At 42.8% G+C, this 16,464-nt stretch overlaps 2 protein-coding genes across 3 annotated transcripts in view; both read left to right on the forward strand.

Moving 5' to 3' along the window:
• Positions 1-1,135: 1,135 nt before the first annotated feature.
• LOC147417913 (uncharacterized) lies at positions 1,136-3,457 on the forward strand. Its single transcript, XM_086507052.1, has 4 exons — positions 1,136-1,308; positions 2,583-2,724; positions 2,891-3,176; positions 3,243-3,457. Exons 1-4 carry the CDS (start codon positions 1,136-1,138, stop codon positions 3,455-3,457), a joined length of 816 nt encoding a protein of 271 aa, XP_086363178.1.
• Positions 3,458-6,246: 2,789 nt separating this feature from the next.
• Positions 6,247-16,464, forward strand: part of LOC147417914 (calmodulin-binding receptor-like cytoplasmic kinase 2) — an 87,517-nt gene continuing 77,299 nt past the window's right edge. Inside the window, exons 1-2 of one of the 2 annotated variants that reach the window (XR_015187240.1) lie at positions 6,247-6,943; positions 7,396-7,656. Coding sequence is in view for 1 of the 2 variants with exons in the window: in XM_086506556.1 (XP_086362682.1) it covers positions 6,676-6,943; positions 7,396-7,656 (529 nt within the window). In the remaining variant the exon portion in view is untranslated. The remainder of the gene's footprint in view (positions 6,944-7,395; positions 7,657-16,464) is intronic. The other variant, XM_086506556.1, reaches the window with a different exon arrangement.

Genomic DNA, 16,464 nt, shown 5'->3' on the forward strand with positions numbered 1-16,464 from the left:
CAAAAAAAGTTTCAAATCAAATGGGAGGATTCATTTATGGTAGCAAAAAAGTACAAGAATGGCACTTATCAGCTTGCTGATTTGGATGGAACCATGCACTCATCTAGAGTTAATGGATATAGGCTCAAGAAGTATGTGAGAAGAATGATGACAATTGTAATAGATGATATACTTCTTAAAGAGCATGACAACTCAAATGTCACTTTACATGCAGAGGTAACTTCTGGGGATGATATGCGCTCTTTGTTTGCCCTAAAAATTAATGTTGCTGATCATGAATGATCTAGCAGACTACGGGGTTTGCAAGTTATGAAAAGTTTTTTTATGCGACTAAGAAAATACCTAAAGATTTTATGGATTCTTGCCAACTTGTTGAAAGAAGTTGCATATGTCTATGCCATGTACATACTGAAGCATGCTTAATCAAGGTCACCGTCATGTACATATCCCTTGGAGGGACTGGAACCTTGTTTGTGGCATCATGGTTTTCTAGAATTCTTCTACATGATGTAAATATGCTTTTGAGTCTCAATAAAACAAGTGGAAGTATAGAGAATTCTCTCTCATGGGCAAAACGTGATCTGTGTAGTCGCCCGTGACCTCGGCTATATCCTTGCATATTTTATCCAGATCACGTGCATCATGTATAGAAAGTGATGGATTCTAAAATGGAGTGCTTTGAAATGCTTTGAGGAATCACGTGACAAAATTGGCAATTTTTGGTAGCCGTTTGCCCCAATCCCCATCGAAAATGGCTTTTGTTAGCAAAAATAGGTCAAAAATGGCTCAAAAATGGTCAAATTTGGTCCAAATTGGCCAAGTACTACGTGGCATACAAAATCCTGCCGTTATGCTGCGTCTTTTTGGTTACACCTTGCAAGGTGATGCAAGGGGGTGGTTGCAAGATTCTGAGGCACAAGCTCAAGCACAAAATCCACCAGTTGTGCTTGATTACAACCTAGTTAAGCATGCTTTTTGGTATCGCTTTAGAGAAGGAGAGGAGCCAGATACTGTTTGGCATGAGATTCTAAATTATGTGCAGAAGGAGAATCAAAGTGTTAATGATTAACTGAAGTAGTTTACATGTGTTTGGGATCATTGGTGTTTATCTCTTGGAGATGAGACTCCACCAACCATGTTAAAGAAGAACCGTTTTATTGCCAACCTCAAAGGGAGTATAAATCTCAAAGCGGAGTTAATGAGGCCAGCCACTTTTGAAGAAGCAGTAACCATAGCCAGGCAAAAGGAGTGGAAGACACTACGATTAAGTGAATATGGAATAATTGCGGATCATGAAGTGGAAAGAAGGTGATATGAGAGAGAAGTTCAAGCAAATGGAGGCCATGGTGAACAAGGATCCCATAGGCAAATGAATACGGAGCAAATGCAACACAATATGGAAAACATAATGAATATGATGCAAGAATTGCGCCTAAATGTCATTAGAGGTGGACATGGAAGAGTTGGTTATACTAGAGGTGCTCCACCATAAGCAAGAAGAGGGGATCATCAACAATATGAAGCTCCACTACCTATTGGAAATCTTGGACGTGGACGTGGTGTGTATCCTGGTAAAATATTTATTCCTACATGCTACAATTGTGGAGAGCTTGGGCATATATAGCACTCACAGTGATCTGTACCCTCTTCCCCATAACTTACCGAATAGAGGCAATGATTTTGCTTTGGACATAAGAGGGGATCAAAGTACTCATGAAGTTCACCAAGAAGCCCAAGCTCATGACTGTGGAGGACAATTGTATCCAAACAAATGTTATTTGGCACAACCTAGAGTCAAGCTTCTAGGGCATGTGATATCAGAGAATGAAATAGATCCAGATCCTGAGAAGGTCAAGGCATTAATGTCTCTACCATCCACAAAGGATACAAAGCAATTAGCCACTTTTATCCAAAAAGCTAGATATATGAGTAGATTCATGTCCTTATCATCACAAATTCTCTATCCTTTATAGCAAGCAGCAAAGATTGACCCCTTAATTTGGATTGTTGAATGTGAAGAGGTTTTTGAGAAAGTCAAGAAGATTTTGGGTTCTCTTCCTACTATGCAAGCTCCAGATTGAGAAAAAGAGTTTCATGCGAACCCATCAGTGGGAGAAGATGATATTGGTGCCATGGTTTTACACTACCACAACACATTTTGGCATCAAAGAAGTATGCATTCATGAGGAAAGATGGTAAATATGTGCTTCATGATGATGTACTTTTTATGAAAGGGAGTGATTTGGTGCTACGTCGTCGTGTACCTTGGAAGGAAGAGATTTATAGAATTTAAAAGAGAACCATGAGGGATCTTGTGGTGGACAATTTGCAATGAAAGTAACTTTACAAAAGATCTTACAAGAAGGGTATGTGGGGCCAAGCATACAAAAGGATATCCGTCATTAGTGAAAATCATGTTTACCATGCGAATGTATGGGTAAGAGAGTACACAAAGCTTATTTTTGCAACATTATGTTGGCTTATGAGGTGTTTGGGAAATGGGGACTTGATGCAATAGGGCCATTGCCTATGACTAGTAGAGGAAAATGTTATATTCTTACTGCAGTTGACTATTTGTCAAGATGGGCAGAGGCAAAGGTAGTAAAGAAAATCACTAGCAAGGATGTTGGAAATTTTGTGTATGAGGATATGTGTTGTAAGTTTGGTGTACCATTGGAATTGCTCTCTGATAATGGTCCGGGATTGTGTGGAGAGTCGATCGATGTGAGAAGTTGAAGGTACAACATAGGTACACCACTCCATATTATCCATAATGCAATGGACTGAATGAAAGATTCAATGGAGAGCTTATTATGATACTTACCAAAATGACTCAAAGTCATAGTAAAACATAAGATCTTGAACTTTCATGTACTTTGTGGGCTTATAGAACATTTGTGAAATCAGGAACATGATTTTCTCCATTTCACTTGGTGTTGGAAAGGAAGCGTTGTTGCCCATTGAAGTTGAGATTCCTTCTATCAAGATGCTCATAAAGCTAAATGGAGAGGCAACGGACATGCTTGAAGAGAGACTTTTGCATTTACAATGTTCACAACTTGATCGTTCTCTTGCTTTTGAGCATTATGAGAAAAGTCAACATGATCAACAAAGAAAGTTCAATGAAACTGTGAAGGACAAAGAGATAAAGGAGGCTGAACTAGTGTTAAGATACAGTAGTAGACTGTATAGCACATTTCAAAAAAAGTTTTGAATCAATTGGGAGGGTTCATTTATGGTAGCAAAGAAGTACAAGAATGGAACTTATCAGCTTGCTGATTTGGATGGAAACATGCACTCATCTAGAGTTAATGGATATAGGCTCAAGAAGTATGTGCAAAGAATGATGACAATTGTAAAAGATGATATACTTCTTGAAGAACATGTGGAGGTAACTTCTGGGGATGATATGCGCTCTTTGTTTGCCCTGGAAATTGCCGCTGTTGATCATGAATGATCTAGTAGACTACGGGGTTGGCAAGGTATGACAAGTTTTTCTATGCAACTAAGAAAACACCTAAACATTTTATGGATGCTTGCCAACTTGTTGAAAGAAGCCGCACAGAAAGACTCAAGCGTGCTGAATCAAGGTCACCGTCATGTACATATCCCCTGGAGGGATCCGTTTCCAGATAACTTCTATAATTTCCAATAATATAATTAGTACTAATAGAATTTAATAAAATGTATTTGGCATCCGAGTGCTTTTTGCAAGATTTTCCATAAGCCTGCTAACCACTCTCATTACGAATGCAATGTCTCATATGGTGGCTACCACGGCATACATAAGATTGCCAATTGCTGAAGAATATGGCACCTTGGCCATTTTTGCTTTTTCAACATCAGACTTGGGGGCATCATTCTTGCTAAGTTGTGCATATTCTTACATTGAGGTACTCAAAAGAATCTTTCCCCCTACATATTAAAGCATTACAAGACCTTGTCAATATATGTTTCCAGAGATAACTCTAGTATTCCACGTTTCTTATCAGAGGACGCAGAGCCAAGTTTAAACCTGCTCATGTTCAAATCCAATTGCTCCCATAGTTTTGATTGAAAAATACAAAATGTGAGTATCCAAGGGATCCAGGGAAATATGAGCCAGTATGTATAAATGATTTTGGAAAAATCGTTCATAGATGGAGTGATTGCAAGATTTTGTGCATTAGATTGGAAAGGAAAGGGAAGGGTGGTGCGAAAGCTAAGGGTGGTGGCCTATGGCGGGCGATGGCCTCCACCTACGTGGATGCACGGGCCAAGACAAGGCAGAAGAGATGGGGCACACACTGTAGCAGGGACGAGGGATAGGCAATGAGGGATACATGGTGGGAAAGCTGGATGTCGTACTGTTTTTTTCATAGCAAACACCAAACAGTGTGCAAAGAGGATGCGTGGGTGGAGTGGTTAGCAAAGAGAGTCCCTTTGCAAAGCATCTGACAAGAGTTCAATTGCGAGTTGAGGCTCTAGAATTGCAAAGATTCTATCCAACAAAGTTGAAAGCTACGATTTGGTCAAAGAGGCCTCAAATTTGACCTTTTTTTTAAAACATCGAAACATATGTACGTGCCTACGATTTGGTCAAAAGATGCCTCAAATTTGACATTTTATTAAAAATGTCGAAAACATATGTATGTGCCTACGATTTGGTAAAAAGATGTCTCAAATTCGACCTTTTTGAAAAAAAAGTCAAAACATGCGTATGTGCCTACGATCTGGTAAAAAGATGCCTCAAATTTGAACTTTTTTAAAAAACATCGAAACAAACATATGTGCCTACGATTTGGTAAAACGATGCCTCAAATTTGACCTTTTCTTTAAAAAGTTGCAACATATATATGTGCCTATGGTTTGGTAAAAAGATGCCTCCACTTCGACCTTTAAAAAAAAACGTCGCAACATACGTATGTGCCTACGATTTGCCAAAAAGATGCCTCAAATTCTATCTTTTTTTAAAAAGCTCGCAATATACGTATGTGACTACAATTTGGTAAAAAGATGCTTCAAATTTGACATTTAAAAAAAAAAATCAGAACATATTGGCTCGTGCGTGATACTTATTAGGTGGAATCTTCATAGATTTCACCTATACCTTAGATTGTCTAAGATGTTTCATAACTGAAAGAACATTGCAGCGCGAAATCAAACTTGAGAGGCCGCATGCAGGAAGAGATCTCTCCGCTAACCATGCAACCATGAGCAGCTACTTGCTTATGCATGAAGCCACAATATTAGAAAAAAACTATGCTAACGCCCTCATCTCTCCCGTGCAGCCAGCTCCTGTCGCAACCCCTTCTCCCACCTGCCGACTAGTAGCCCCTGCGTGCAACTGGTTTTAAATAAAAAAATTAGCTCATTAGTAAAATAAGAGATGAGCCAATATGTGATAGTAATATGGGAGTTTGGGGGATTGAATCCATGGCACTAAGTGACAGGGACCCGCATGTGGGGTGGAGTAAGGGGATTAAAGACGAAGGGCGCCCATCTCGAATCTCGAGGTAAACATGGCCTCACAAAATGAAGGGCACCCTTGCAAAACCTGGGCTTGAACCTACGGTCCCATGTCCCAATGACTTTTGGCATGTGTGATAACCACCAAGCCCACACACACGTGTTTGGAAAAGTGGTGCTCGAACATGATGTTATAGGTAGTGAGTGTGTGAGTTTAGTTTTTAAGGCCATCTAACGGTCCTAGGGGCTCGGAATCCATGCCAGAGTTGCACACCGTGGATCTCCTTATTCACCATGAGTGTTACTTAGTCATGAGGGGAGCAAATCCTTAGCACTGTCTAACACGGGGTATTGGATGAAGTATAAGTAGTGGGATCTAGGGCGTTGAAGTGAAGCACATTTCCCGCGAAGCACAGATTCCGTCCGATGTGTCTTTGTTTATTTTTTTGGCCAGTGTTTACTTTTGGCCCTGTCCGAGTTCACTTTATGAGATAGTGGCTTCACGCAAGCAAACCCACGCAAACCCACGCGAGCGTGTGGGTAGGGACTCGCGTGGGGTAGGGAGTTGGGCTAACAACGAGCAGGTCTTAGCTTCGAGTCGTCGACGCGGAGGGTCGCGGGTCAATGCCTTGACTTTTTTTTCCTCCGCTCATTCTCCTCGAGATCCCCACAGCCTGTCCGCAACCGTTGATCCCACCACCCTGGGTTTTACTGACCATGTGGTAGATAGTGCTGAGGGGAGCAAATCGACAATGAATAGATACAGATGATCCTTACCAGATAGTACACAAGAGGTACAAGAAAGGACGGCGATTAAAGAGACTTCACTCCCACACACTTGTGCCATGGCCCATGGCCCATGTGCGGTGTTTGTTTCCTTCTTCTGCTTGGTCACGGAAAAGAGTCCGAAGTTGGTTGGCTGCAGAAGAGGCTTTCTTTACATCTGAAGAACATGTTGTGGTTTTGTTGGCGCGAGCGCCACCACACACACACACACACACACACACACGGGCGTACAAACCTGCAAGGTCATTATATCACTGCCAGGACCTTTTATTATGCTGAAAGAGAGAGCGACAGTAGAGAATGAAGCTCCTTCTGCTATCGTTGCCATCCACAAAGCAAGAAGAACATAAACAGGAAATGAAAGAAGTCCATAGATAATGAGCTGATGCCTTTGACGTTACGTTGGGTTTACAAGCTCGGGTATATCATCAGAGCAGATGCATGCAGATAAGCAGAGAATATATGCAATTCCTCCCTTTTAAGCATGCAGCTTTACGAGGGCCATTTCACTCACCCAAAGTTGCTTGTAGTTCACTGCTCATGATGAGTGGGCGCTCCGCCCATGTAGGGCTTATACTAACATTTGTGAAGTGCTTGACACTCCTAGCGTTCTTTGAGACCCATGCATATGCGAGCAACTTGGAAGAGGACTTTCTTCATTTCCTCCTGGGGCTTCCTCCCTCGCAATGCAAAGCAGCATTCCATCCAGGTTAGCCATTGCATGGCCAAAGCTGCCGTTCTTGAAGCACTTTCTTTTATTTCAGCTTTGAACGAATGTTTTTGCTTGGAAAGTCCGCAAGCAAAAGCATCTCTAGGTCCAGAAATATATGAGGGTGAATGAATCCATGTGAAGGGGCTGACGGCCATCCACGATACAGGGACTTTTCGTGGGTAAAACCAGTTGGAGATGGAGACTTTTACTTCATAAGTGCAGGAGATAGAAACTACTGGGATCAGGGCAGAAAGTTCCATAACTGTATTCAGGACATTTTTCCGTCATCTTTCCTTTGGTTTTCTTTGTGTTCATACCAATTTCAGTCTCCTATCACAAAGATTTAATAGTATCTGTGGTCAATTTCAGTCTCCTATCACAAAGATTTAATAGTATCTTTGGGTTCTTTGCTCTTCATTTGATTTGGAAATGCTTGATTTGCTTTGCAGATACTCAAAGGTTGAAGATTCTTGCATATCATAGCTTCACCTCTGAAAATGAAGGTCTTTTTCTACTCAAGAAAGAGCCAAGATTTGCTGCAGCTAACTTCATACTGGCGAATAGCTCTAGTGTGGACTCTGACAACCCCTTGACCATAAATGTTATGGGTGCCTTTGGAGGTGGCCTACTTGCGACTTTTGCTCTCTTACTTCCGTGTTTGAGACGTCAAAAGAAACATGAAAGCAAGGACTTTCCTTCAAAAGGGACAAGTAAGTTTGTACTTTATATGCTTGTGATTGTTGCTATAAGATTGAATTTCATAATTTGAATGTGGTAGGCTCATTCTTTGTGTCGTCTTATATATTTTGAAAGGTTGGCTGAGTACATAACTTCTATTCTTTTATATGTATGAGTCTATATTAGTCACATGCACTCACTTTTCAGTCTGAAGTGCCCAGGTTAGTGCAGGGAAGCCTAAGTGGTTATATTTGCAATCTTGTGAGTCTTTTCAATAGACCTGCAGAATCGAACTTGTCAGATACATATGCACATCGTATGACCCTCTTTGCAAGTGATGATTGACTGTAGTTGGGTGTTGTCACACATTTGTCTACATCAAGGCTGGCAAGATGCAGCCATCCATTTGGCATTCACTTGTGGCAAGACCCAGGGTGACCCATCCCTTCTTGCTACCCTTGATTGTCAATGAAACTGGCAAGTCACGTGACAAGGCGGTAAAACAATGCAACAGCATGACAAACTGACTGATATCTGAATTGGTGCCTTCCCCGCTTGAACTTTTTTGCTGTAAGCAAACTCCACCAATGAGATATAGCACTTCAACAAGCCTAGCACAAGTGGGTCAGTATCTGTAAATGCCCCTCTGTTTGTGCGTGAAACGATGAAGAGAACTTGAGTGTCGTACCCAAATTTTTGCACACTGCTCTACATCTTGAGTCTTTGTCCGACAGTCGACTTTGGCATTCCTGATATTTGAAGATCTGTGCAATGAATAGTGTAGCCAAGAGATCATGGTCACCATGAAACATGTTTCGGCAGGTTCGAACAAGTGAAATGTTTCGAGCCTTGAAGTGTTTTGCTTATCAAGTGAAACACATGCCTTTCACTAACAACAAGCTACCATAGTTTTAGGTTTTAGGGCCCTTTAAAATCTATATATGCACGTTTCAGCCCTTGGTTGCATTATGCTTCAAATGCTTCAACAATATTAGATCGAAACATTTTGTGTTGAAACACCATGTATTGAGGGTGGAACATTTTGGCCTTAAACGTTCCACGATGACGTTGCAAGTGATTGACCTCTATTGTCTTCTTTAGTGGTACGAAATGAGCGTGCTTGTTGAATCTATCCATTGTAAGTAACAGTAGTCCAGATGCCATCATGTCCACTTTGAGTCTGTGGAGGGTCACAATTGAAATCCATAGCAGTACTCTCGATGGTCCATATGTAAGCATCCACATCCTTCTTGAGTTGAGGCCAATAGAAGTAGCTCTTCATTGCCTTGAGTGTTGTCTCAATGCCTAACAAAAGACGGATTATGGGAATCCGACAACACTTTTGGGTGCAAAGTTGTCATCACACATAATTTAGGCTTTCATCAAGTAACGGTCTTTGAGAGAATACGCAAAAACTGTTTGTAACGGGAAAGTCATTGACAAGGGGGTGTAATAGACAAGCACATCACGAACTGAACTGAAAAAGCGAGTATTGGAACAAAAAAGAGAATTGAAAATTGGAGACAAGGCATAGTGGGGTGGAGTTTCTCACGCCGATGCGTTCCTTGCAATACTCCTTTATTAAATGATCTTGAAAAATACATGTGTCTGGGAGGCGCTCTATAAATCTACGACCATGCACTGATTTGCATGGAGCCCCCAAGGCCTCATATTTATAGTTTTGTGGCGCGGCTTTTACTAGTCGCCCTAAAAAGCATCTGCTAAGAAAAATTGACGCCGCAAAGCTCTACAAAGTCACGCTCTCTTAACTTGCCAAAAAGCGGCTCGCCTCAACGTTGCCACAACACCCCCCACTGTACGGATACCGCATCAATAGCCTTGCGATTCAAACTGCAATTTCGGTTGGGATTCCCCCTGCAAATTGCAATTCATGTGTCGTTGGACTCAAACTTGGGTCCTTGCTTTTGGTCTAGCTCTAACACCCCCTTTCAATCTTAAAAGAAAAGTAATCGCCCTCGATTGCATGTCCAAAATAGATAACAAATCAGGATTCGATAGACGCTGGCTGCATGTGGACATGCATTTGGCTATCACTCAGAGGACAATACAAAATCAAAGCATGTAGTAGCACAAAGAACATGTAGTAACAATCACACGTCTTAGTCCTTGTTGAGAACTCATAACAAATTGTGATCCCAATGAATCATTTAGCCATGAGGGTTTCCAATCAACGAGCAAAGAAAATCGAGTGAAGCCAATTCCGAGCATATGTCAGCAACACCCTTGACAAATGTTGGTATGCGGTGGCATGCATCTAATGATATCAACAACACTTACTTAGTGATGGATGTTGTCTTGGAGGTCCTCGATAAATATTGGTGAAATCTTGAAAGTAACGTTGCTCTGCAATGGAGAAGTAGATTGAACAACCTTGTAGAACTGAGAAACCTCATGATCAATAGCATAAACATGCTCTCCCACATTATTTTCTCTGTGCTCAAGCTTTACATGCTCTCTTGACAAAGTGAGAGGACCTTGGATGTTTAGGTGTCTGAAAATGCTCCTCTAGTCTTTGACCCAACGGAATAGTGCCACCGTAGATAGCCAAGGTCTTCTTTCCTCTCATGTGAAATCCTTGTTCTCTTCAATTGAAGCTTGGCTGCGCTCAATGGAATAGTGCCACCATAGATAGCTAAGGTCTTTTGTCATCCTTGTCCTCATCGACTGAATCTTGGCTGCTCTTCAAATTCTTGCCTTGCATTAAATGGGCAAAAAACATGCGTACCGACCAACAAAAAGTATTGCATATTAGAACCTTTTACTGTGACATGTAGGCAAATTGCGAGCTGGCAACAGAGTCAACATTGAGGGAGCCTGGACTAACAACCAACTTCCTTCAACTCTTTCTTGGCTTGCAACTTGCAACTTTAATGTACCTATTGTACATACATGGGCGGCGCGCGCGCGCACACACACACACACACAGAGAGAGAGAGAGAGAGAGAGAGAGAGAGAGAGAGAGAGAGAGAGAGAGAGAGAGTGAGTTGAGTGTGCGTGTTTTTGTCTTCTTTGGGAGAGTGAGACATTGGGAGAGAGGCTGAATCGTGAAAGAGCATGGCGATGAGTGCTCCGAACTGTGCTCAAGGGTTCCTTTTTCTTACAAAAGGGAGAGCCTTCCATTCCTTTAGTGAGAGAGTGCAATGATCACAAACAAAGCGAATGCTACTGTGAATGAAAGTGCTGAGACTGAGAGAAAAGAGAGAGAAGAATACAACACCAAACGGTTCTCAAACCCTCCTCCAAGGGCCCCCTTCTCTATGGCGAGAGAGGTCTATGCTATAGATTGCACAAATATGGTACAATGGTCTAAGATGCAATGGACTTGCCGACGATGTTGTCGATGAGGACGGGCTGAAAACTGTATTAGGGCTGAAATGCTGAAATTTGCAAACTGTTGACTATCTGCTAAATGCTGACGCTGTCGGCGACGACGGCGACGACGATGCGTTGAAAACACAGATGCTGAAATCTGCGGACAGCGGGCTGAATCTGAAAACGTTGGTCTCCTCGACGGTACGGCGAGGATTTGCTGCGGGTAGGTGAGATTTGTGAGGCTAAGGGCTGAATCTGCTGTGGCTAAGTGCTGAAAACTGAAAACGCTGAAGTGCTGGGGCTGATATGACATCGAAATTGCAAATGCTAGGCTTGATCTGCCAATTGAAAACGCCATGCTGATCTGTAGCAAAACGCTAGAGAGAATCTGCTTTTGAAAACGCTAGGGAGAAAATCCCAAAACGTTGTCTGAAAACGCTAGGGCTTCTTGCCGGTCTTGCCTGAGAAGGTGCACTGCAAGTTGCTGGAACTTCTTCTGTCTCTTCTGCCAAAAAGTGATAGCGCTAGGTTTCTCTTATAGTGCCTTAGCAAATTTGCCCTGCTCACTTTTCCAACAAAAGTCACTTATTAAATAATAAGTGAAAAAATTGTGTATTTTGGGAAAAAGGGTTCTATGCACTGTAAAATGCTCATGATGGGTACTGAATGTCATGTTGATGATCATGTTGTGTGCAACCAGAGGATATGCAACTACTCTAAGTGCCTGGACATGCATGGCCTACGCACAGGCTCACAAAGGTGCCAAAACACTTCCTAAGCTGACCTGAACCCTAGACGTGAGATAGCTTGTCCACATGCACACAGGGTTAGATGTGTACGTGACATCCCCTCCTTTTCAAAGTGAGGTATTGGTACCGAGCTGCATGGTGTTGAGGGAGTGCGCCAACAACTCCTGGAATCCTGCAAAGAACGCTTCACCGGCCCACTCTGATGCGCGGGTCATGCGATACTTGAACTTCATGAAGGTTTGCAATGCTTGCTTCTTTGAGCCGTGCCGAAAGAGAGACAAAATGATCTGTTGAGCATGCTTCATGCTCTAACTGTGTCGATGGTCGTGGTCCACCTTCTTCACGAATCTCTGAGGAGAAAAATTCTTGGAATCACTTCCAACACAAAATCATAAACAGATCCATTCCATGTAGAGTAACTGGAAAAAGACTATTCTTCCTAAAAGACTGTGCATGCAATGCAGACGAACAAAGTGACGGAGTGCCAAACCGTCCACCAAACTCACGCAAAAAGTGGGGTCGAAATGTCACCTATCAACTGTTGCAAATCACAATGGAAATGCCGATGCTTTATGGACAATCTTGCTCGTGCTCTTATTGAGACTTTTTCCTTTTCGAGAGTGATCCGCGTACATCCGTGCTCATCCGTGAGTGACTCATGTGCATCGTACAATACGACATGCCTGTGAAAAGGGAACACATAAAGATGGTGACGAAAATACAAGAAACTATCATGAATGAGAAACTCAAACAATCCGTGCTGACTAATCACGCGAACACAGAATACTTCTTGAGTGATTTCTTTGGACCTTGACTCGAGAGCCAAGATCGGTCCTTCGTGATTGATCGTATCTGCAATGAGGTTAGTTTCACTAGAAAAATCATCATGCAAACCATCATCCTTGCGAACAATCACATCTCTATCATGCAAAACATGTGTGTCCTGCTTTGGAGAAGAAAGGACTGAGAGAGTCTCCTTCTCACGTTTCTTTTCAAGCTTCGCCTGCACATTAGAAATGAGAGGTAAAGAATGAATACCCTCCTCACCACGAATGATAATGAGTGAGTCACTTTTGGCATTTAGAGTTAGCGTATTGTCTGTCCAATCAATGAGAGGGTTATGCTCACGAAACCATCGAATGCCCAAAATCATAACACATCCTGATAGAGGAGACAGGACAAATTTTTTACGGAAAGACGCTTGCTGAACAGTGAATAACACATCGAGGCACTCTCGTGTAATGAGAGAGTCCATATCGGGAGCGAAGCCCGACACCTCGAGAGGAGTTGTCTGGCTAACCTCCAAGCGGGCTCTTTCTACAAGAGACACCAATCACATCATGCATACTGCTTGAATCAAACAAGATCACCATGCGTTGACCATTCACATAATAATAACACTTCATAAGAGACTCATCAGCTAGATGATCATTAGAAACTTGGGACACACTAGTGTTCTCATTTATGGCATTAACAGAGGATGTGGGTTGTGGGTTCTTGAGGTTCATTGGATGCTTTCTTAGGACATGTCTTCTTTATATGACCCTTGACGTGACATTGATAACATCGACCTTCCTTAGCATAAATGACTTGTTCTTTTGGCGTTATGTATCCTTCTATAATTCTTTTTTTCATCTGGGGTGAGATTAGGTTTAGCAGGTGTGTTAGCTTTACCCTTAGATTCATTTTGAGAGTTCTTTTTCGAAGAATTAGAGGAAGATTGGCTAGAAGAGTTACCATTCTTACATTCTTACCATTCTTACCGTTCTGTGGGTTTTGAGAAGTCTGAGAGGTATTGTGAGAAGACTTGTTCTCCTTAGGCTTTCCTTTGTTGTGTTTCATCTCCTGTGCGAGAGTAATCGCTACCGCCTTGTTGAGATCTATTGGGTTGAGTACTTCGACATCAAACTTGATGTACTCGTCCAACCTGTAAAGGAATGCCTCTTAAGGTGCATCGAATGTGAATGTTGAACTTTGCTCAAGATGAGTGCTCCGAACTGTGCTCAAGGGTTCCGTTTACTTACGGAAGGGAGAGCCTTCCGTTCCTTTAGTGAGAGAGTGTAAATGATCACAAACAAAGTGGCAAACACTGTGAATGAAGGTGCTGAGACTGAGAGAGAGAGAGAGAAGAATACGACACCAGAATGTTGTCAAACCCTCCTTCGAAGGCCCCACTCTCTATGGGGAGAGCGGTCTACTATTGATTGCACAAATCTCTACAATGCAATGGACTTGCCGACGATGTCGACGACGACGAGACGGGCTGAAAACTGAAAACGCTAAGGGCTGAAATCTGCAAATCTTGTATATGCTGAATTCTTACTCTACATCGGTGACGACGGCGCGACGCGACGATGATGCGCTGAAAACGCAGATGCTGAAATCTGCGAATAGCAGGCTGAATTTGCAAACGCTTGCTGATCTTACCGTGCAACGGGGATCTGCTGCGGGAAGGTGAGATCTGCGAGGTTTGGGGGACTATTCTGCGGTGTCTATATATTGAAAATTGAAAACGTTAAAGCAAAGGCTGGATTTGTCGCCAAGGAACTGCAAAATGTTAGGTTATCTGCAACTCCAAAAAACACTAGGGCTGATTCTGATCTGTTGCAAAAACGCTGTTGAATCTGCTGTCGCCAGGTTGGTCTGCAACTGCTGAAAACGCTAGGCTTCTTCTGCTGTTGATCAAAAACGCTGGCTGATCTTTGGTGGCTGAAAATGCTAGGTCTTCTTGCCGGTCTTGTTGAGAAGGTGCACCTTCACTTTGGTCACTTGCCTCTTCTGCCAGAAATCCCTAGCGCTAGCTTTTCTTATATACTGCCTTAGTCAAATTGCCCTACCCAGTTTCCCAACAAAGTCACTTATTAATAATAAGTGAAAAATGGTTAAAATAAGAAAAATAGGCTTTTTGCACTGTAAAATGCTCTTGATGAAATCTGATGGTACCGCTGATGATCATGCTGTGTGCAACCAGAGGATATGCATCTACTCTAAGTGTCTGGACATGCACGGTCTGTGAACAGGCTCACAAAAGTCCAGAACACTTCCTAAGCTAGGTTGACTGAACCCTTGTCATGAAGTAGCTTGTCCACATGCACATAGGGTTAGATGTGCATGTGACAGCCTCTTTGCGGTCATCATCCAATTTGCGTAGTTGGGTGCCGAGTTGCAAAACACGATTAGAGAAAGACATAACTGGCATACCATTTTGCTTGAGACTGCGCCAATCGTCTTTCAACCGCGCTAGGTATTGAGGTGGCATAAACCGTGCCTTGAGCTTGTCTTGGAAGTCGGCCCAATTGAAAGAAAGGGGCACACCTTCTTTGGCTTCCTCTAGGTGCACGGTCAATTGTGGCTCTTGCCATGCGTGATACCAATTTATGGCATCACCGGCAAGATACATGGTTGCCGTAAAAAAACTTTGCGATTTCCTGTTTCCTTAGTTGTCGCAAAGTAAGCATTATTGTGGCTTTTGCCATGTGTGATACCAATTTATGGCATCATCGACAAGCTACATTGTTGCCATCAAAACTTTGCTATTTCCCGTTTTCTTAGTTGTCGCAAAGTAAGCATTAAATTGATGCAACCAAGAATGAATAACATTAGCATCCATCTTATCGTCATACATTGAGCAAAGTTCGACGTTCACTTCTGCTGCATCTTACACCTCCTCCATGCTCATCACCTTCACACAAAGTATCCATTCCGCTTCGGGTGATGACCATACATTGAGATCTTGGGTACTTAAGTTCTCTAGGAACTTGGGGTCTTGAGGTTCTTGAGTTCTTGAGTTCTTGAGTTCTTGAGGTTGCAATCGGTGTTTGAGAAGGCTTTTCTCTTACCCAAGCTCGACTCTTCCTGCGGGCACACCCCTTGGCGGCCTTGCGCTCACACCAAAGTTTCTTTTTCCCCACCTCACGTCGATTGGTCGGCTGCTAAGTGCACGGTCCGCTCTCAATGAGTGAAAAGAGGAACAAGGGGAGGCTCGACAAGTCCTTCTGTAAGGTGCAGCGGAATGAATGTTGAACTTTGCTCAAGATGAGTGCTCCGAACTGTGCTCAAGGTTCCCTTTACTTATGGCAGGGAGAGCCTTCCGTTCTTTAATGAGAGAGTGCAATGGACAAAGTGAATGGACACTGTGAGTGAAGGTGCTGAGACTGAGAGAGAGAGAGAGAGAAGAGAATACGACACCAAAATGTTGTCAAAACCCTCCTCCGAAGGCCCTACTCTCTATGGCTAGAGCGGTCTACTATCGATTGTACAAATCTCTACAATGCTTGGACTTGCCGATGATGTCGACGACGATGAGGATGACGACGAGACGGGCTGAAATCTGATAATGCTAAGGGTTGAAATCTGCAAATCTTTATTTGCTGAATTCTGACTCTATGTTGATGACAACGATGCGACGACGACGCGCTGAAAATGCAGATGCTGAAATCTGCGTTTTCCGGGCTGAAATTGTAAACTTCGCTGATTTCACCGTGCGGTGAGGATCTGCTGCGGGGAGGTGAGATCTGTCACGAGGACGTGGCAGTTATTAACCATGTCACAGAGATGTGGCAACTGCTAACCTTGGTTGTTGGTTTCTTTCCAATGGGGTTTATTTTATTTGTTTTGAGACCCTCTTTTTGAAGTAGCAAACGGTCGGACATTGTATGGCCAATGTGAACGGTAGATTCACCCGCAGACGGGAAGTGGTCGGCACTGGAATTCGTATGGTAAGAGGATGTCTAGGCTCAGAGCAAGATCATATAGGTC

The sequence above is a fragment of the Adiantum capillus-veneris genome, chromosome 30 (genome assembly GCF_014529385.1).
Source record: "Adiantum capillus-veneris isolate H3 chromosome 30, ASM1452938v2, whole genome shotgun sequence".
NCBI lineage: Eukaryota > Viridiplantae > Streptophyta > Polypodiopsida > Polypodiales > Pteridaceae > Adiantum > Adiantum capillus-veneris.

What these genes read in the sequence shown, in the direction of transcription:
- LOC147417913 (XM_086507052.1), top strand. Translation starts at nt 1,136, where the DNA reads ATGTTAAAGAAGAACCGTTTTATTGCCAACCTCAAAGGGAGTATAAAT. An exon ending in GATCATGAAGTGGAAAGAAG is followed by an intron (nt 1,309 to 2,582) that starts GTGATATGAGAG and finishes CTATTTGTCAAG; the next exon opens with ATGGGCAGAGGCAAAGGTAG. An exon ending in TGAACTAGTGTTAAGATACA is followed by an intron (nt 3,177 to 3,242) that starts GTAGTAGACTGT and finishes CATTTATGGTAG; the next exon opens with CAAAGAAGTACAAGAATGGA.